At 52.2% G+C, this 21,628-nt stretch overlaps 1 protein-coding gene across 2 annotated transcripts in view; it reads right to left on the bottom strand.

Annotated features, from left to right (window-relative positions):
• Nucleotides 1–21,628, bottom strand: part of ECE1 (endothelin converting enzyme 1) — a 112,311-nt gene that overhangs the window by 7,745 nt on the left and 82,938 nt on the right. For both annotated transcript variants that reach the window (XM_057698879.1, XM_057698871.1), the window contains exons 6-14: nt 20,728–20,874; nt 19,510–19,575; nt 18,193–18,384; nt 12,513–12,655; nt 11,066–11,180; nt 6,475–6,585; nt 5,101–5,199; nt 4,559–4,636; nt 2,934–3,037 (exon numbers count right to left, since the gene is read on the bottom strand). In XM_057698879.1, the coding sequence (XP_057554862.1) occupies nt 2,934–3,037; nt 4,559–4,636; nt 5,101–5,199; nt 6,475–6,585; nt 11,066–11,180; nt 12,513–12,655; nt 18,193–18,384; nt 19,510–19,575; nt 20,728–20,874 (1,055 nt within the window). The remainder of the gene's footprint in view (nt 1–2,933; nt 3,038–4,558; nt 4,637–5,100; nt 5,200–6,474; nt 6,586–11,065; nt 11,181–12,512; nt 12,656–18,192; nt 18,385–19,509; nt 19,576–20,727; nt 20,875–21,628) is intronic.

Here is a 21,628-nt window from a genome sequence, read left to right on the forward strand (position 1 = left end):
AAAGAGAAAAAAATTCGCAGTTTTCCACCATGGTTGTACCATTTTATACCTCCACCTGCCATGTTGGATACTTCCAGTTGCCCAGCATCTTCTTCAGCATTAGAAACTATTTTTTTTAACTTTTTATTTTCTGTTGGAGTACAGCTGATTAATAATGTTGTGACAGTTTCAAGTGCACAGCCAGAATACTCAGCCATACAGATACATGTATCCATTCTCCTTCAAATTCCCCTCCCATCCAGCCTGCCATATAACATTGAGCAGAGTTCCCTGTGCTATACGGTAGGTCCTTGAGAAACTATTTTTTCTAAACTTTTTTTTTTTTTTGGCCATGCCACACAAGGTGCATCATGTGGGATCCTCCCTGACCAGGGATCGACCTCTCACCCCTGCAGTGGAAGCGTGGAGTCTTAACCACTGGACTGCCAAGGAAGTCCCAGAAACTATTAATTTTAGCCATGTTAGCAAGTGTACAGTGAAATCCTTTTTTACATTTAATTTCATTTCACTGACTTTTAAAATGTTGAGTATCTCGGGACTTCCCTGGAAGTCCAGTGGTTAAGACTCTGTGCTCCCACTGAGGGGGGCACGGGTTCCATCCCCGGTCAGGGAACTAAGACCCCACATGCTGTGCTGTGTGGCCAAAAAAAAAAAAAAGTTGAGCATCTCCAAAAAAACAAAAAAAACAAAGAACAAAATGGATTATTATATATTAAAAAGTCATACTGTCTAGGCTCAAAATATATCTGTCAGCAGTTTTCAAACTGTGCTCTGTGGACACCTGGCAGGATGGGAATTCCTCAGTTCCCTTTCAGGGGCTCTGTGAGGTCAAATTACGTTCATAATAATATTAAGATGTTATCTGCCTTTGCCACTGTGTTTGACATTACAATGATGGTGTAAAAGCAACACTGGGTAAAACTACTGGAATCTTAGCTAAGTCAAGGAGGTGGCACCAGCTGTATGATGGGTCACCGTGTTCTTCATCGGAAAAAAAAAAAGCCATTTTCACTTAAGAATATCCTTGATGATGCAGCATAATTATTAACTTCATTAAATCTAGACCCCTGAGTACAAGTCTTAATATCTGTGTAACCAGATGGGAAGCACTCACAGCATTTCTGTTTTTTTCACGGAACACCGTTCATACTTGAGAAGATGACTGGTGTTTGACAGACATTTTCTTGAAAATGAACGGAGTGAGTCCATCACCTCAAGAAAAACAACTGACACCGTTTGTTGCCGACAATAAAAATTCCAGGTTTCAAAAAAACTGAAGTTTTAAGCAAAAATTTGAAAAACTGGTATCGGCCACCACAAACTTGACAGCTGCCCCAAACTTAAAGACTTTTCTCTGGAGGTCAGCAGTGACATTACTCAATGTGGATTTTTTTTTTTTTTGATATTGTATAATGAAGATGTCACTATTTGGAAGATATGTAAAACTCAGTGAAGCACTGTTTTCCAAATGACCAATGCGTGGTGTTACAACATCATGCATGGGTAAAAGACCCATTCAGAGTGCCAGACAGACCAATGTAATATTACTGTAACAGAGTATGAAAAGTTTATGAATATGGTTTCAGACTCTGCAGTGCAATTAACCTTTAAGAAGTTACCACCTGTCGCACTTTTGGTGTAGTATCAATGAAGGATGTGCACGTATATCAAAAAAGACTGCTAAAATATCGCTCCCTTTTCTAACTACATGTTGGGTGAGGCTAGAATTTCTTTATTCCTATCTTTTTTTTTTTTTTTGGCCACACTGCATGGCATGTGGAACCTCCCCAACCAGGAACTGGACCATTGAACCTGCGCCCCCTGCAGTGGAAGCGTGGAGTCTTAACCCCTGGACCACTAGGGAAGTCCTAGAATTTCTTTATGTGTTTCAAAATAATACTGCAACAGACTGAAGGCAGAAGCAGATGTGAGAATTCAGCAATCTTCTATTAAGCCAGACATTAAAGAAATTTTAAAAAAAGTAAAACAATACCTCTCTTCTCAATAAATTTTTTAAAAAATTGTTCTTTTTCATAAAATTTTCAGAAAAATCAATATAACTCCCATAAACAAAAATGCTTTTGGGGGGTTCAATGATTTTTTTAAGAGTGTAGAACAGGCCCTGATGGTAGATGGTAATGAAACATTTGGCCTCCAGATGGTTTTTCTGGTGTGAAGGGCCAGTGGGGAGTGGAGTGAGACAGAAAAGACATTCTCTCCAAGAGCCTAGACAGTCACTATGTCTCCTCCTGTGAGTCCCACAGAGACATATTAAGGAGTGGATACATTAATGAGTAGGAGACTAAATTTAAATGGAAAAATTTGAGCTAAATTAAAAGACTTCAAACAAATTCGCAAGACTGGGGCAGTGCCTGTGCCCTATTCTGGAGATACAAGACCTCTTCTTGTACGTTTAGGGGGTGCCCTGGTTGAAGAGGAGAAACAGAGGAAGCAGAGATGTTCAAACCCATGTTGCCCACCAGGGGGCGCCAGAGGCAAAGAGACGTTGCTTTCACCTTATGGTGAAAACATTTATCCTGCAAAATGTTTTGGGCATGGAGGGAGTTTAGTCCGAGAACTACTACTAGGCTGACTACATCTGAGTTTTCTAGGAGACTGTTAAGCTCCTCCCACCCTATCTACAGAAAACGAAGCAAAGGCTCCGAATGCTGAAGCGGTGGAGCTGGGTGGTGATGCCAGGTCTGTTCAACTCCAGGGGCCAAGCCCCCTCTGCCAGCAGGCTGGGTGCTAAGGGCACAGACTCAGGCTGATCCCAGCTCCCGGCTTCTGAGTGGGATAACAGCATCCCCCACTGCTCAGCGGGCCCTCACGACAGTTACAGCCTGCACACGGTTGGTTCATGCTGCAGGAGAGTTGGGCCCCACACCCGCCTGCGGGAGCCAGTGCCCTCCCAGCGAGGCCCGGGGACTCACTGATCTCTGTTGGGCGTTTTCCGGAGCTGGTCGGCAGTGACCCTCCACGAGAAGTTGAAAAACCGCATGGCGTTCTCGAAGTAGAGGTCTGGAACCGCGGTGTACTGGACAGGAGGGGGCAAGTCACGGGGTCAGAGCACGCTCAGATCCTTGAACGCAAACCCCGTCTTCAAAAACCCAGGAAATTGAGACCCCATGTAGTTAGGGGACTGGTCCGCAGGTCGGAGAAAAGGATGGAGGGCTTGGGGCTGCAGGCTTGGGCTCTCCCCTTGGCCCTCACCCTGCTGGGACCTGGCGCCCTCTCCCCTCCAAGGACACACTAAGAACGTCACCTAGGGCTGCCCAGCACCCAGCAGTGTCTCAGTGCAGCAGGAAGACGCTGCAGCTGAGCCAGGGCCTTAGGCGGGAAATACGTTCAATGGGGTCCAGAACTTTCTGAGATGATGGACATGTCCTATACCTATGTTGTCAGAAACGGTCGACATCAGCCACATGTGGCTTCTGAGCATTTCAAGTGTGGCGAGTGCAATTTTTAACGTAATTAATTTTAATTAATTTTGATTTTAATTAATTAACTAGCCATCTGTGGCTAGTAGCTACCACACTGGCCAGCACAGATCTTATAAATCCAGCTGGGAGCTGTGACACATCAGGAGACAGGCATAACTGCACACCTTCCTCAACACTCAGCCCCGCCTTTCAGCTCTTGCCAGGTGCAAAGTCCTCCCTTAGATCTCCTCCAGAACATTCTGGCTTTACATCACAGCTCTGGTAAAATACTAAGCCCTCGGGGTCAGGACTCCAATCTTGTGGGGTCTGCCTGGGCTGCCTCCAGGAGCCCCTTGTCTTATATCATGATACCCTGGAGTGTCTAAAATTATTCTCAAAGAAAAAGGCTGCAGAATGAGTCCCATAGTCTCTGAAGTAATTTTAATATTCTTAGGTTTTAAATATAACCATGATGAGCAGTTATTATAATTTCAAAAATGCCTGAATTCACAAATTTCAATTACAAGGTATAAAACTTTACCTTTCGGGGCAGAAGCACAATCCACTTAAAGGAGCAATTTGCCCAAAGCTCTAACCACCAGGGATGCATCAACTACCCTTGCTGCCTAAATTAAGCTTACCCGTGCACTTGGGATTTATGCTTTCTCTTTCCCATTAGCATTTCAGGTCCAAATGAGAGGTCCAAGTTTCTCTGGGGAGGTGGGGGAGAAGCCCGGGGATAGGGTGCAACTCTGGGAGCTGGGAAGGGTGTGAGGGGCTCCACTCTGTACTCCACCCCTGATGTGTTGGGGATGCCAATTCTCTCTACACCTTCCAGGATCTGTTTCCCCCCATTACCTCCCACTCATTAAGTGCAGCTGGCTGTGCTGTGCTGGCCATTGACTGCTGGCAGCTCTGGGGAACCAGGGGCCACTGGCTGGCCCAGGGGAGCGAGGAGCAGAGGACAGCTCCCTAGTGCCCGGTCCACCCCCAAATCCCACACCACATCATCTCAAGATGTCCTGACAGTTATGGTGCCTCCAGCAGCCCACCCAGACCCAGCCTCTGTCCTTTTCCAAGTGGAGACCCCCCAAGGGTATCTGGGAATGCAAGGGGGCAGGGTGCGAGCCACTCACATCATTGAACACTTTGTCCAGCTCCTTGGGGTCCATGATAAAGTTGGGGTAGCCTATCATGTTGTAGATCGCATCCGCCTGGGCAGGAGAGACACGGAGGACGGTGAGTGGCCAGCAATGCTCTGTGGTTGCTGAGCTCAGGGTCTGGGCCAAGGGGAAATGGCCGGGCTCCTCCTGCCTCAGAGTTTTCACGTCCCTTTCTCTTGTCTAACTTCTACTTATCCTTGGGGGTCCTGCCTAAATGTCACTTCCCAAGGGAAGCCTTCCCTACCACCACCCACTGCTGGATGGTGTCTGATCCATGGTCACATCTCTCTGCACCTCTCCCTTGCACACTTCGCACAGTTTGTTTTCATAAGTCATTAATCCGATCATGTGTTCAAGGCTGTCCCTCCATCATGCTGGACTGCCCACTGCCTGAAGGCAGGACAGCATCTGTGCTGCGCCGACCAGGTAGAACTAGTCCCTCCTTCATCCACGCGCGTCTATCTGCGGCTGCTGCCCTCTGTGCGGGACCCCTCCCAGAGCCTGGCCAGCCTCACCTTTTCCTTGGCCGATTTCCGAGTGTCTTCATCCATCCACTTCAGGGTGCTCAGGCTCTCTTCAAACGCCTTCTTGATCTCCAGGATTATCTCGCTGGCCTGAGGAGACAGCAGCCGGACCAGTCAGGTCTGGGCACTGGACTTGCCTAAAGGCAGCGGACATCTCATGGAGAAGGATGATGCCAGGCCAGAGACTAAACTCCGATCCTGGCTCGAGGCCTCATGTTCCGAGGTGCTGGGCTAAGGAGGAGAGGCCACAGCCATGTTCCTCCAATCTTGTTCCTCAGAATGCTAACATCCTGTGAGACGAGACTGGATTCTGTAAACAGGACTCCCTGGGCAAATACATTCAGGGCAAGCTTTGGGAATGTTGGAAAAGTCTCTTTGCTGCAGGACTTTTCAGAGCCTTTACTGGGTACCATGCACTACAATTCTTTTCAGAGGTGCCAGAACGCATAGCTGTTCTCAGACATATCGGATCACAGAATTCCTTTCTGATGGACTGGGCTTTAAAATCTAGAGACGTCGAGTTTCAAGGAGCGGTTTCAGAAATGCTCTGCTCAGGCTGGAGAGGAATGGCTGCTTTTGAGGGTAATAGTGTGGAGAGCAGCCCCAGAGGCTGAAGACTCTAGAGCAGGGGAAGGTGGAGTCGGGCAGCAGAAAGAGCAGAGGTGCTGATGGCCAACAGAGCTCGACTCAGAATCTGCACCAGCCGCTAACAGGCAGGTCACGGTCACATAATAGGTTTGAGCTTCAGTTTGCTAGCCCCTGATGGCAGTAATATCTATGCAGTTACATTTAGTAGTAAAAATAGTACCAACAACATAACAGCTACCACTTATTGAGCCCTTACTTTGCTCCAGGTGCTCTCCACGTGGACTACGTCATTTAGCCTCTGCCTGTAAGATGGACACTCCCACCTCCATGTTCATGGTGGAGTGAGAATACTGTCCCAAATCACCGAACTGGGAAGTGGTAAAGCCAGGATCTGAGCTGGGCCTGGCTGTCTCCTGGAGCTCAGCCATGAGGCTCCTCTGCCTGTCACCCCTCGAAGTCAGGGCACTCTGCCAGCACTACCTCTCAATCCTGCCTGCCCCTTCGAGGTGGAAAGGGCTGGAATAACCTCATCAGGTTGTGGTGAGGGTTACATGAGCTACTACAGATAAAGTGCCTGGTACTTGATCACAGTAGCTATTGTGGGTAACTCTGATTATTCAAGGCTTTAGAAAATGAGACCTCGGAGTTAAGGCTGGAGCCGCGGCCCGGGGTAGGGAAGGTCCAGAGCAGACCACGGCGTGGGCTGTCAGTCTCGGGGTGGGGGTGGGGGGCTCACAGGCGTGATGTCCCAGCCTGTGTGCACAGGGAGGCACTTACTATGTTCTTGCTGTCCTCGGCGAAGGTCGCTTTGACGAACATGGGGCCCAGGGCGAAGCCCAAGGTGTTCTCTGTGTCACTCACGCAAAACTTCCAGCGAGGAAGACAGGTCTGGAAAACACACGTCAGAGGGGCTACTTGGCCCCCATCCTCCTTCCCAACCCCTGTCGGTCGGGAGGTAGCACCAGCTAGGCCCTTGCTTCCATCCAGAACTTGAGGGAGACCTCTTCTGACCCAGTGGAAGTTATTTTAGGCACTGGACCAAGAGGCCACGGAATAGCCCTAATCACCGCCATCTACTATTTCCTGCAGAGCACTTCACAGATGCTGACGGTATCCCATGGAGTCATCAAAATGAAGCTGGGAGGCTGATGAGGAAACAGATACTCAGCGACGGGAAGTCGCTGGTCCAGAGTCCCCCAGCCACCGGAACTATGGTGTGCCTGATTCCACATCCCACGCCCTCCTGCCTCCTGCAGGAGGCTAAGGATCCGGGTGGCAAAGAACTTCGGGAAGTTACCTTTCTACCCCCAAGCACCAGAACACCCCCAGAAGGACCACAATCCCATTTAAAGCCTCTTGGAGAAAGAGCCACCGTGACCCTGTGGGACTTCGATGCATTCATCACACCTTGGTGTCGCCCACCAGCCCACGAGATGCCTCCGTGGCTGGAGACAGGCGCCCCGGGGCTGCAGCCTCGTGAAGCCGGGCGTGGTGAGGGGCTAGGTTCAGCCCCACTGGCTCCCCTGCCCAGGCAGCCTTCGTGGACAGTCCGTATGACCACAAGTGGTGGCCCTGCTCACATAAACCCCCGGTGCTACAGAGGAAGCCGAGTCCTCTTAACCCTGAGGAACAGGTGGTAAAAAGCACTCAGGCTCAGGGCAGCCTGCTTCATAATAGCCACCAACTGAAAACAACCCAAATGCCCATCGACATGGATGGCAGATGGATAAAAATGTGGTATTACTATACAACAGCACGTGGCTTGGCAACAAAAAGGAAGGAACGACTGATGTAGAAAACATGGATGAATTTCACAGCCATTATGCTGAACAAAAGAAGCCCACACAGTGTGTGGTCCCAGCCACGCCCACCTCTGGGGATGCAGCGTGGGGGTGGGGGGGGGACCGATGGGAAAGGGGTGCAAGGGACCCTCCTGTGCAGAGCATGCTGCACAAATGGGTGATGGACATGTTCTCTCTCTTGATTGGGTTGCTGGTTATAGGAGTGATTTCATCTGCCAAAACTCATTGAACTATATCCTTAATGTATACATTTTATCATATGTAAATTATACCTTAGTTAAAAAAATTTCTTAAAGGCAAGAAGGAAGAAAGGAAGGAAGAAAAAGGCACTCCAGCCTTCTCTGAGTTCTTTCAAACTCTCCCAGCCAGGTGTCCCCTTGGACGCCTTCCTCCTCCCCCTAACCCCACCCGCAGCCCTGCCTCCGCTTCAAAGCCTGCAGCTGGACATGGGCTGCACCTGCATCTGGTAGAGGCTGACCGCACACGAGGTCGGGACCACGGGGATTCTAACTCCTGGGATCTGTGGAGGCTCCAGGCTGAATCATGGATCGATTCTTATTCACTGTCTTCTCAGGGGATTCTTTCCATAAACCCATTCATTCACGCATGCGTGCATTCACTCCTTTACATAGCCTGTGTTCTCTGAGCAGTTCTGCTGCGCCCTGATTGCGCTAGGTCTTGCCCTCAAGGGGCTCAGCTGAAATGCTCAGAATATTCAAGGGGAGAGACAGATGCATAACAAGCTTAACAGCATCAACAACAGTAGTAAATGTTTATGAAGTGTTTACTGGGTGCTGGGCCCTACCCTGTGGAATCCTCGTAATAACCCTATGAGGTAGGTATTCTCTGTGCTCCTTTTTGCAGGTAAAGAACATGGTGTGGTAGCCTTTAGAGCAGACTTGGTAGGGATCCCCTCGTGTAACCCCAGACAACCCTCTGGTAAACAGGGCAGTGGTTAGTTACCCCTTTTTACAGATGCAAAGACTGAGCCCCCCTGCTCCAATGAAGTGATTTGTCCAAAGCTGTGTGGCTAGAGGAAGCACTGTAAACTCAGGTCTTCTGACCCAAAGTTCTGTGCTATTACCTCCCTACAAGGATGAACCAATTAGAACTGTTTTCTCAAATGGAGGCCATTCCCAAAGGTCCTGTGAGATGAGATCAGGACGGATCCCCAACAACAGATGAGAAAAATGAGGCTCGGAGAGCCACAGGGACTATCCAAGGTCACACAGAGGGGCTGTGCTTTGAGTTGTGCCAGACACAAGCTGGACGGACCTGGCCTGGACCCAGAAGCAGCCATGGTGGGGGTGGGGGGCCTGGAGAATGAGAAACAGATGAGCAGTGTCTCCCACCCCTCAGCCTCGGGCACCTCGTGGCCTCTGGCTCAGCGCCTCCCACGTCCAGGGTCTCCCAGCTGTCCTCGCTTCTGCCAAGGCCTCCCTGTGTCCCACCAGCTCTCGGCACCTCATTAGTTAGAGCAGCAGCTGCACTTTGAGCCTGGTCCGGGGAACTCTAAGTATACAGTTCAGGAGTGTTATATCTACTGGTTGTGCAACTAGTCTCCAGAACTTTTCATCTCGCAAATCTGAAACTCTACACCCATTCAACAACTCCCCACTCCCCTCTCCCCACCTGCTGCCCCTGGCAGCCACCAGGAAGCTCAATGTTAACTTCTGGTTCCTACAGAGCAGAGGCTGAGTGGTGCAGAGCTTAGGGGTATGGGCTGTGGAATAAGATGTGTTGGGTTTGAGAGCAACTCTCCACTTATGAGCTGTGTGACTCTGAACAAGTCCCTTCCCCTCACTGAGCCTCAGTTTCCTCATCTGTAAAATGGGATGATGATAAGTTTCCAACACACAGAACTGTTGTAGGAACTTGGTGAAGCAATGCCTATAAAAGGTAAACATCCAATAATGATATCTTTTATTTATCATTATTCTAACAGTGAGTAGCCAAAAGTGCCAAAAGTTGTAGTCATCCAGACCCGGGTTTGAATTTGAGCTTGGCTGCTTCCTTGCTGGGTGACTAGGGAAACCCCCTTACCTCCCTGAGCCTCAGTCTCACCTGTAACCCGGGGCAGGGCTGTCAGCAACAATGGAGGTGTGAGCCCCAGACACAGAGCCGTCACTGCAACTACCATCCCGGGTCCTGATCAGACCCCTCCTGTATACAGTCCCCTGGGAGACCAAGGGCTCAGGGGACAGAGTCCCTGCCTTGTCACGTCTGTGCCCCAGGTGCTCACCCAGAGCTGGTCCAAGGTAGGAGCGGGTGGAGCAGGAAGAAGGGCAGGGCAGCCAGCTCTTCCCTGTGCCCTTCTCTATGGGGCCAGGGAGGCCTTCACAGCTGAGGAAGCCCCTCTTGTCAGGAGCAGGGCTTGTTCCCAGCCTCCCTCTCCCTCAGTCCCCTTCCTGCCAGAGGTGGGTGTACATGGGGAGGGAGACACAAGGAGAACTTTCCCCAGGGTGAACTCGGGGCCCACCTCCTGCCATTCCCTGCCAGTCCTCATCTGGCTCCGCCCACTCCCCTGGACTCTGGGAGGGGCTGCGGGGGCAGCGTCCAGTCGGGCGCCAGCTCTGCCCACCCTCGGGGGTCTGGCTAGCTGTGGTCCTAGGTGGGGGGCGGCCTGGCACTCCAGCCTCTACTGCTCTGTGGCTGGAGCACCTCCCGGCTGCCCACAGGGGCCCCACCTTGGTGTCTCCCCTCAGCACATGTGAGGACGGACCAGTTTCTCTCAGCTCCCTTAGCAGACGTGGGGGCCTGGGGCACAGACCCCATCTCACGTCTCTCAGGGTCTCCACGCTGGGTCAGTGAACATTAGTTGGCCGTGTTAACGACACAATGACCTCCACTTCCTTGGGAAAGTGGAAGAAGCTGGTGGGCAGAGGTCACAGGGGGGCATTTAAAGCTGGTGGAGGGACGTCCCTGGTGGTCCAGTGGTTAAGACTGCGCGCTCCCAACGCAGGGGGCCCGAGTTTGATCCCTGGGCAGGGAACTAGATCCCGCATGCCGCAACTAAGCAGCCCGCGTGCCTCAATGAAGATCCCGTGTGCCACAACTAAGACCTGGCACAGCCAAATAAAAATAAATAAATACTAAAAAATAAAATAAGATAAAGCTGGTGGAGACCACCTGGTCTGGGGCCTGGGAGAATAATATTAGTGGACCCTCATGTCTCACCAGGAGTCAGGGGCTGCTCCAAGGGTTTTATGTTTATGGTGAAGAAGTAGTAATGGGGGCCCCTGTGTACAAGGGGGCCAGTGATCACACCCACCTTGCAGGGAGGGGTCAGTCACGTGGGTTATATAAGGAAAGCCTTATCACCATCACCATCGAGAAGGAGTCGAAAGGGCAAGGGCAGAAGCCACCTTCTGCTATAAATTAGCTAAATCACCGAGTCTTCTTTACACCTGAAGACTCGGTGTAATCACCTCTTCCTGGAAGCTTCTGCCCACCCCCGGCTGACTGTGGTCCCCTCCTGTGAGCCCAGGGACACCAGGGTGGACCTCTTCATCCCCTGCCTGTCATCTACCTCCCTGGCTAGGCCCTGGTGCACAGCAGGTGCTCACCTTCTTGGTCCCGTACATGACTTCCATGAACTTCTCGTCGGCCTCCTGAAAGCGCTGATCGAGGAAGGAGCTTGTCTTCCGCACCAGGTTCCAGATCATGTAATTGTTCAGCAGGCTGGGGCAAGAGGGTGACAGGCTCAGAAGCGCCCCAGGCTGGACGCACAGCAGCATTCCCCCCACTGACCTCCAGGGGGCGCCTGTGGACACCTGGATGGTGTGTGCTACTGGGTTGAAGTGGGGAAGGGGTGGCCAATTTCAGTGCTTGGGGATGTCCTGGCCTGAGGCCAGAGATGGGAAAGGGGGCCTAAGAATCGGAGGGGCTGGAAAGGAAGCTCTGGCCAGCCAGGCCAAGGTCTCCATGAATGAGAGCTCTCACTGCCCCCAGCCCCAGGGCATAGAGAACCATATGAGGCTGTTGGCACCTTTGCAAGCAAGTCACCTTCACACACAGATACAGTGTTCACCATGGTGAACACCCAGCCGCAAACTGGAACCAGCCTAAATGCCTGACAACAGGAGAACGGTGAGTCAATAATCATATGTATACTCGACGGAATATCACAGAGCCATGAAAAATGAGACCTGCAAGGGTCGGGGATGACACGTGGAAGGTGCTTCTGATAAAGTTTAAGGGAAAAGCAGACGATACATGTGGTCACCATGATGGGAAAAAAAGAAATCGTGGATTAGAAAATCTCTCTCTTTCACATACACGCTTCTCTCTACAAACACACACACACACATCCCATAAGATCAACATGAGTGTTTTGGGTAATTCTAACTTTTTTCTGTAGTTAAAAAAATTTCTGCAACAAATCTCTACAATTAAAAAAATCATAGGACTTCCCTGGTGGCCCAGTGGTTAAGAATTCGCCTACCAATGCAGGAGATGCGGGTTTCACCCCTGGTTGGGGAACTAAGATCCCACAGGCTGGAGAGCAGCTCAGCCCAGGCGCTCTAGAGCCCAAGCGGCACAACTAGAGAGCCTGCATGCCACAACTACTGAGCCCACGTGCCACAACTAGACGGAAGCCTGTGCGCCGTAATGAAAGATCCCACGTGCTGCAACTAAGACCCAACACAGCCAAATAAATATTTTAAAAATCACGAATACTACCTAAAGATATTAGCTAACATTTACCGAGTTCCATTCAGTGTCAAGCACTGTGTTAAAATTCTTCACACAGCTTCTTTCACTCGCTTCTCTCTATTTGTACCTCCATCTTATACATGAGGGAAAAGAACCCAAAAAAGGGAAAGAAACAGACTCAAGACTACCAAGCTGGCGGGTGGAGGAACCAGGGTACCCTGCAGCCTCTCGTAAAAGCCAGCACAGGGCCCATTTTCCTGAGTCCGCGTGTCCCCCCATCCTGGCAGAGGGGAGGGGCCACGGGTGACCCACAGGCTGCCCGCGAGAGGCCCGTCCCAGGCGGCCGGGTGCCCTCACCATTTGTCTGTGTTGTTGATGAGGGTGGAGACCTGGCTCAGGTACTCTCTGTCATAGACAACAATGGGCTCAGATTCGTTGATCTCCACGGGGTAGAAGATGGTGCTGAGGAAGGGCACCCAGTTGATGGCGGGCGCCATGGCCTGGAAGGGAAGCGGACAGCATGACTCTGGCCAGGCTGCTTCTCCTCACAGCCCCGGTCTCGAGGCCGTTCTGAAGAAGAAGGTGTTGTACGCCCCCTCTGCTCCCCCAGCCCCCGGCTCCAGACAAAGCGAAGAGCTGGGCGCTGGCTGACAGTGCACTGGGCAGATGTCCACGCCAGGCTGGCTGCCTGATGTCAGAGATCCTGTAGACAGAACTGTAAGGTGCCAAACACCAAACCGTAACTTGAAATGGGATACGAGGAGACATAGTGACAGCAGCAGCAGCAGCTATTGTCAGTCAAGCCCCTCCTGTGCCAGGTGCCACTGCAAGTGACACATGCCTTCTTTCAGTCGCACCTCGTGACAAGCCTAGGTGGTAGGTACCATTATCCCCACTTTATTGATGAAGAAACTGAGCCTCAGAGAAGTCTGCAATGGATGTGCGTAGAATCTGCAGCCACACTGCCTCTTACTAGCTGTGTGACCTTGAGTAAGTTGATGAGCCCCTCTGTGCCTCGGGATCTCATCTGAAAGTGAGGCTCATTACCATCACAGAACCCACCCCATATCTAACGAGTGAGTATTAAACGAGTTAATCCTGCCTGTTCTACTCAACATGTGCTTCTGTAACATCAAATAGCTTCTATATGATCGGTCTTCTATATGATTGGTAACTACAAAAATGACAGCAGTAGAGTGTGTAGAATGCTTTGGTCCGCGGAGGATTTTTCTCAGGCATGGGATCTGGAAAAACAAGTGTAGGGTGATAACCTTAGCAAGAGAGAAGAAGCCCTCAGTTCGGCTGATGCACACACAGGAAGCCCGTCAGCTCTATCTTAAGATAATTTAAAAGGAGCACCTGCACCCAGGGCTCCCTCCCCACAGAGGCACACGCCCAGAACTCTCAGCTCCCAGAGGGCTGCACTTGCCCTTGTCCCGCCTAAGGGTAGCCCCACTGTATACAGCTCCCATCCGTCTGTCTGCAGGGTCTCCGAGTCCACAGCCAGGAGTTCCATTTCCCCTCAGGGAGCCTCCAGCCACGCCAGCTATCTCTTAAGGTTCCAATTACTGTCTTGGAAGTGTTTTGATTACAAAGTTGCACAACGTTTAAACAAAAATCGTGGTAACATAAAATTTACCATCTTAGCCATGTTTAAGGGTACGGTTCAGTAGCATTAAGTATAAAGCATTCACACTGTGCAACCTTTACCACCACCCATCCACAGATTTCATCTTGCAAAACGGCAACTCTGAATCTATTAAACAATAACTCCCCCCATTCTCCTCCCTCAGCCCTGGACAACTACCATTCTACTTTCTGTCTGTGAAGCTGACTACTCTACCTACCTCATCTAAGTGGAACCCTGCGGTATTTTGTCCTTGTGTGACTGGCTTATTTCACTTAGCACAATGTCCTCAAGTTACACAAATTTCAAATGGTCTGCTCTAGTCCTATTTTCCCCATACGTTCTGTTATTTTTAGTTATTTTTTTGTCCTGTAATTTTACAGGATGCAGAGCTTTTCAGGACTACATATACTGTGTTACATAAAAATGCCTGTAGTGTCAATGGTGTCTGGCATTTAGCAAGCACTCAATCAATGTCACTCTCTCAACCACTCTTGGGAGACTTTAATCATTGATTAGCTATTGTAATCATTGCTCAAAGCCTCCCAAGAGTGGTCCTGGAACTCATTCTAAATTCTGTTCTTTGTTCCCTTGAAAATGAGCAAAATGCAAGACAAATAAAGGAAGTAAGAGATGCCTTATAAATGGCCTTCATATGGGAAGATCAACGAAGAATGTAAAATCAATCTGTAGTATCGATGATTCCATAACCTGCTGATAAATACTTATAATGTCCTAAGTGACAGAGGCAGCCATAAAAACCTCCCGCTTGACAGTCTCCCTGGTTTTAAAGGGCAGCTCAGCTGCTGGGGAACAAGGACCTCAAAGGACAGAGGAGGGCAGGTCCCGCGGGCAGTGGTGTGCTGGTAAACATTTAACAACTGGCTCTCAGTGATGGCGGATGATCTGAATTCCCACCACGACTTACTGCAAACCACAGAGTTGGGGAGAGCTGTGCCCAGTGCGCCCCAGCCCATCCCCGCCTGCCCGGCAGCAAGATGAGCTGGGAAGAGCCCTGTCTTAGAGTGAGACCGGGATTGGGGTCCCCACCAGGAACCAGCTCTGGGACTTCAAGTCACTTCCTCTCAAATGGAGACAAAAATCCCTGCCAAGGGCTGGCTGCTCTGAGCCTCTCGGGATGGCTTATGCAACAAATCGAGCTTCTTTTTCCCCCAGCTTGTCCATTCTGCCCTCCCCTCCTGACAGGAGCCTCTTAAGCAGGTGACCTCTGGGGCTCCCCCTCAAATTTCTGTGGCTGCAGAACTTGAAGGTGTCCAGGTGAGATGGTCAAATAGGGCTCAACACTTAGAGCCACTTGACTGCATGACCTGCTGGCAAAGATCCCTGGGAAAATCACAAAGTTTACAAAATGTCGGGCTTCCTAGGTGGCGCAGTGGTTAAGAATCCGCCTGACAATGCAGAGGTCATGGGTTCGATCCCAGCTCCAGGAAGATTCCACATGCTGCGGAACAACTAAGCCCGTGTGCCAAAAAAAAAAAAAAATACAAAATGTCACTGTTTATACAATTAACGAGAGCTTCATAAACTGCAGGCTACTAGAACTCCCTGATCAGGGTACAGATACAGGTGATGATAAACCCCTATACACTTAACACAAGCCTGTTCCTTTGGGGAGAGCAGGTGTTCTGTGCAGATAAATTCCCACAACTCTGAAATAAGGTGTGTGTTGAATACCAGGATTTTCACATTTTTGACCTTCATTACTTTAGCGAACACCTAACTTAAAGCCGAGTGCCTGGGTCCATCTCCATGGAGACGGCTGTTTTAACCAACCAGGACACTCCACTTGTGACTCAAAGTCTTTGGGACACACAGGTGAGCTCTATTTTCCACACTCGCAGCCAAAGAGTACTGCTGGTCACCAAGCATCCAGCTCAAGTAGGCTTGCAAAGTGGGAGAGGAAAGAGGATGCTCCCAGGCTCTATCTCAGCTGGAGAATTTAGAGCAGGGGATGGGGCTCATTCCCAATCAACTTTTGGTGTGGAAGATCCTAGAAAGGAACAGGAAGGTCCTCAGGCCCCTAGAGAAGCAACAGAGGATGTCTGAGTCATGGTTCTGAATCCAGACTCTGCTGCTGCGGGCTCTCCTGGAACCACTGTGTATTCCTAGATCTACACAGTGAAAGGCTGGGTCGCATTTCCCGGAGTCACCTGGACGTGGGAAGAAAACCAAAAAGAAGGGAACAAAAAGACATTCCCTGTCCAAGGGTGGAATGAATCAAAATGGTTTAAGGCTGGAGACGTGGGTTGTCATCACCGATGACACAGGAATAACACCAAGAATGGTTATAGGTGATATGTTTGAGTTGCATGTCAGTTTACAAGATGAAATCTCATCCTTTGCCTCATCTCATGGCCATGCAACCCCGTGGGCAGGCCAGGCCAATTCTCATCCAGGACACCAGGCTTCAGGGGTCCAGGACTTCTTTAAACACTAGGCATAATTCTTTTATATGTACACATACCCATTTCTTCTGGGAGACGCTCCACAGTCTTCAACCTGTCCTGTGTTTAAGAATTCTGTGACTTAAAGTTAAGAACCAGTGCCCCTTATGAGGGCAGGGGCTGCCCCTCATTTGTCTCTGTTCTGGAACAGAGCAGGTGTAAATGCGCAAGCAAAGCCCCTTTTACAAGGAAGGAAACTAAGGCTCAAAGAGAGGGTTATGTGACTTGCCCAAGGCTCGTGGTGGGGCTGGGCCGGAGCAGTCTTCTGACTCCAAGCCCAGGACTCACACAACTCCAGGCTGTTGCCTCTGCTAAAACCCTCCCCACCCTGGCAGCGCTACAGCTGGGAGGGAGGAAAAGCCTCTCCTTTCTTGCTTGGAAGAACAGAGCAAAAGCAACGGTGAAAGGATATCTGGGGGTAGAGCCTGGAAGCCACGCTGGGGCAGATGTTCCCAGGGCTACTGTGTTTTCTCGGACACTCCTGGGCCCTCAGTTGGCTTAGTGGCCACTGTAGGGGGGAGAGGGACCACCGGAGCCCCTGTGGGCTGAGAAGTGGGCAGCTGGAGCAAACCAAATCATGCTGCACAAACAGCATCTCCCTTGACTTCCTGGCCGCGGAGCGGAAAAACAGTGCCAGATGGTGCCCAGCACCGGCAGCTCATTTCCATAACAACCCACTCTGCACCACTCCCCCGATGCCAGCTTCCTTGGGCACCTAAAGGGCAGCCGGCACCCAGCAGGAGGCCAGGCTCTCCTGCCCTCATGCCCAGCCTTCGTGTGGGGCGCCCCTCCACCTGGGGCACTGGCTCAGCCTGGCTCTCGCTCACTTACTCACTAGACGCACCCTCCCGAACTTGACCCTGCCCCAGGCCCCCGTGCCCTGCTTCTTTTGCCCAAAGCACTCGGCAATGAGATTGAGCTTGTTTCCTTGTTGGTGTCCCCTACTCACCTGGAAGCATGTCAAGAGCAAGGCCCCACAGACACTTGTTGGAGGGAAGGATGGAGAGAGAAAATGGGGTAGGGACCTAGGTGTTCTTCCTAAAAGGAGTGGAAATAAGCCCAACTCTAATGGATGGGCAGGACTCGGGTGGGAAGAGGAAGAGTGGAGCCTCAACACAAGTGGCCTGGATGTCCTTCCCAGCAGGGAAGCAGGGCCTAGCCAAGTGATCCTGGGCTATGGCAGGAAACAGGAAGATTGACAGAGGCCACTCCGCTGATTCCTCTGGGACCCCAGAGCCTGGGGGAAGGCTAGACACCAACAAGCCGCGAACTGGAAAGAAGGCAGGCAGTCAACTCACTACCTGCAAGTCCCAAGCAGCCACCAGGGGGCAGCCTTTGGTAGAGGCTGACCTACAGAGGAGATGTCGGCTTCTCAGATGGGTACACCCAGTGCAGAGAGCATCACAGTTCTGACCCCAACCCTGTTACAGCCCCAGGAGGTCACCAGGGGTCGCGGTCAGGCGCAGAGCTCCAGCGAGCCGAGCCTGAGTCCAAGTCCCAGCTCCCCTGCCACTTAGCAGCCTGGAGGCCTTGAGCACGTCCCCTGACCTCCTGGCTTGGAAAAGGGAGGTGACATCAGAACCCACCCCTCACGTTTATCTGCCGTACACCAGGCTTGATGCACTTGAACGCGAGAGACTGGAAATGCCCAATCAATGTGAGCCAATATTATCATGACCAGAGAGTCTCCCCAGGTAACTGTGGTTTCAGAAAAGCAGCCTGGCGTAGGGCAAGAAACCAGCTTTGGAGTCACTGGCTGTGTGGCCTTCCGCAGGCAACTCTACCTCTCTGAGCCTCAGCTGCAACTGTGAACTGGGGACAACCACCACCCTGCTTCACGGGGTTGCTCTGAGGGTCTGGCGAAAGGGGCGTAAACACCCAGCCCAGTGCCCTCTGTCCCAGATTCTGTGCTGCCCCAGCCTCCGCATCAGCAGAGCTCAGCTACCTGCAGCTCGGCCGCCGTCACTTTGTGGTAGATGAGCTCCTCGTCCCGGCGCTTCTCCTGGGGGATGGTGATGTTGGCCAGCGCTGTCTCAAAGTCCAGGATCTGCTGCATCTGGGGCCGGATGGCATCCTCGTCCCCGCCACCCAGCAGCTTCCCCAGCCGGACCATGTAGTTCAGGTATCCCGTCAGCACCTGCGGGACCCAGCACCCCCACCCATCAGCAGCTGCCACCCACCGCCCACTGGACAAAAGGGGGCAGGGCGGGGTTCGCTGCAGCCCCGAGCAGGGCGCTGGGGACAGGGGGTTTCTCCCAGGACACCTGCTGGAAACCCCAGCTTTGAGGATGGTTTTGGCAGTGCAGTCCTTCACTGGTTCCCCATGACCCTCAGGATAAAGCCCACACGGGTCCCCAGGTGGTTTGGTCCCTGCTGTCCCAGCCCACACTCCCTCCTGGACGCTCGTCACATGAAAGCCACCAATGGGGCCATCCCTTAGTTCCTGGAACACACCTGTGATCCACCCTGCCCTACCGGGCCCTCAGATCTGAATCAGGTCCCCAGGTTACTTTCTCGGCTCACTCTTCCCTTCTCACAACTTACCATTAGGCCTCTAATCGGGCGGTAGGTTATTTAACATCTGCCTCCCCCCAGACTTGAAGCCCCACGGCGCAGGCACCAAGCCGGTCTCGTTCACCACTGTCTCCCCAGCATCAGGCACTTAATAGGCACTTGCTCAGTACAAGTGGGTAGAATCGTGAATGGACAGCTGATGAACCTCAGGCCAGGTCTCCCTGGGACGTCACGGGAGGCAGCCAGGGGGAGGGGAAAGTGTGGGCTTTGGAGTTAGCGAATCTGGATAAGAACCACTGACAGCTGGCTGTGTGACCTTGAGCAGGTCACTTAGCGTCTCTGAGCCTTATTCCCGCCTCTGTAACAGGCCAGGTAAAAATAATACCTATGTGACACATGAGATGAATGAAGTTCAGAGACGTTCAGTAAATGCAGTGTTTCTGGGAAGGCCAGAGGTGATGTGTATATAAAGTGGTGGTTGCTGACAGCAACCTGCCTCACTCTAGAATGGGGACAAATGACACCTGTCCCCTGTGCCCACGGTGCCTGAAAGTCGAAGAGCCTCGCTCTAGAATGGGGAAAAATGACACCCTTCCCCTGCCAGGGACTGCCAGGTAAGGGACACCTCTATGCTCCTCTAGCTTCAAAGACCTGCATAGGTGTGGACACTGAGGGGACACCAAGGGAGATGAACCGTGGAGAGAGGTGGGCTGGGCAGGAGCCACTCTCTCTGGACAGGCACACCTACCTTCTCATTCTCGGTTTTGTTCAGGTAATAATCCCTGGAGGGTAAGCCCAGGCCAGACTGGTCCACCTGCAGAGAAAGGCGGGGGTGAGAGGGGATCGTCTGTCTTGCACGCACACCCACGCAGGCATACTGCACGGCCTGTGCCCGCCCGAGGAGGGCAGGCACACGGCAACCGGGGAGCAGCTCGGGCCCCAACAAGAGCACAAGCTGGCAGCCGAGGCCCCCCACCCCCGGATGGGCCCCCCAGCGAGGGGACAGACACACGTGGGGCTTCATTCCTTCCCACACACATGGTCCGCCGCGGGGATCTGGGGCCCTTCTGAAGGCCAGATGGAGTCACCCCCCTCTTTAAACCCCTCCTGGGCTCGCAGAGCACCTCTATGTCATTTAAACACTTCTCAAGATGGTGAGTGGTCCAGAGCCACCCGTGGCTGTGTCGCTTTGGTCAAGGTGCCGAACCTTTCTGATCCTTGGGGTCTTCACCGGGAAGACAGGGGAGCTCTCTGACCCTCAGAGCTGGAGAGGGTGCCAGTGGGGGGCCTGCTGGTTGCCGTTGCCGGGCAGGCAGGGAGGGTCAGTCCCGGATAGCTCCTATCAGAGCCCTAGGCCACATGCCGACGCACCTAGAGTAGGTGTTATCATAGTTCATTTGATTGATAAGGAAATGGCAGCTCAGAGAGGTTGAGGCACTTGCCCATGGTCACACAGTGAGTGAGCGGCAGAAGTGGGTGGGAACTCAGCCTTCAGGACCCCCAGCCTGGGTTTCTGGCTTCTGCATCTGAGGGTGGGCGGACCAGGGCTGGGGCTCCCCTGGGTGTGCTGATACTCAGCCTGGGGCGGGCCAGGCTCTGTCACTAAGAGGTCGACTCAAAGCTGTTCCGAGCAGAGCCCCAAAGGCCAGAGACTGCGGTGGGGTGACCGGGAGGTGACTGTAGCCGTGCCCAAGACTTGACATCACTCCTGGGACCCACAGTGACCAATCAGAATCTCAAATATTTACCTGTGCTGCAGTGACCCCACCTACTCAAGGAAGGCAAGCCTGCCCTTTCGCAGCTTTCCTGCAAAAGTCTCACCGTTGGGAGCCTCCAGAAATAACCAAGCTCAGAAACCAGAAGCCTGTCGCCCAGGGCAGGTCTGCCCCTACCTCGCTGCTTGCTACACTCAAAACAGGCCCTGAGGTCATGGCCTGTCCTCTCCCTGGGTCTCCAGGATTCTCACCTGGATCACGTTGCTGTTGGAGTTCTTGGAGTCAGCGCTGACGTAGACGGAGAAGAAGGGCGAGGTGCGGTAGTGGGACGTGACCACCTGCAGCGTGTCCTGGAAGTTGTCCTTGTCCCAGGGCCCCGTGATGTTCCAGCCCCCGAGCTGTGGGGTGGGAGAGGAAACGGGGGAGGGGATGAGGCAGGGGGGGACCAGGTGGGGATTCTGATTCTGTGGCTGACTTGGTCTGTGACCCTCTGCAGTCCTCTAACCTTTCTGAGCCACAGGAATAAATGAAAGGGCTGGTCTGTCTGCCTTCTTTCTCTCTCCCTCCCTCCCTCCTTTCCTCCCCCTTCCTTCCTTCCTTCATCCCTCCCTTCCTTTTTTCTGACCATGCCATGTGGTTTGTGGGATCTTAGTTCCCTGACCAGGGATTGAACCAGAGTCCCCTGCAGCAGAAGCACAGAGTCCTAACCATTGGACAACCAGGAAAGTCCTTGGTCTGTCTTAGGGATTTCTGACCAGTCATGAAAACAAATGGTGGCTGTTCCCTGGGTGGCTGGGAGCGGGGACAGGAAGGAGACTTTTTCTGTATCTGTTCGCCTTTGAATACTCAATCACGTGAATGTAATTCCTACTAAAGCAGAAATTCAATTGTGCCTATAAAAAAAGGGGCCGCATTCTTTAAAATGTTGGTGAGTTGAGGTCTACTTGAGTTTCTCTCCAAGTTGGGATGTTTTCAACCTCCTCAGTCTTCCTTGGTTGGGTCCGTGCTGGCACGCGGGGGGGCCGTCCAGTCCCGGGTGCCCCAGCTCCCCACCCTGCTGCAGGGCATCCCCTGAGCCCACCTGGGGGGGTGGGCCAGGCCTCGAGGCAGCAGGAGGCCACCTGGAGACACCCACGGCCTCCCTTCCGTGCG

Source organism: Hippopotamus amphibius, chromosome 1 (assembly GCF_030028045.1).
Source record: "Hippopotamus amphibius kiboko isolate mHipAmp2 chromosome 1, mHipAmp2.hap2, whole genome shotgun sequence".
NCBI classification, from domain to species: domain Eukaryota; kingdom Metazoa; phylum Chordata; class Mammalia; order Artiodactyla; family Hippopotamidae; genus Hippopotamus; species Hippopotamus amphibius.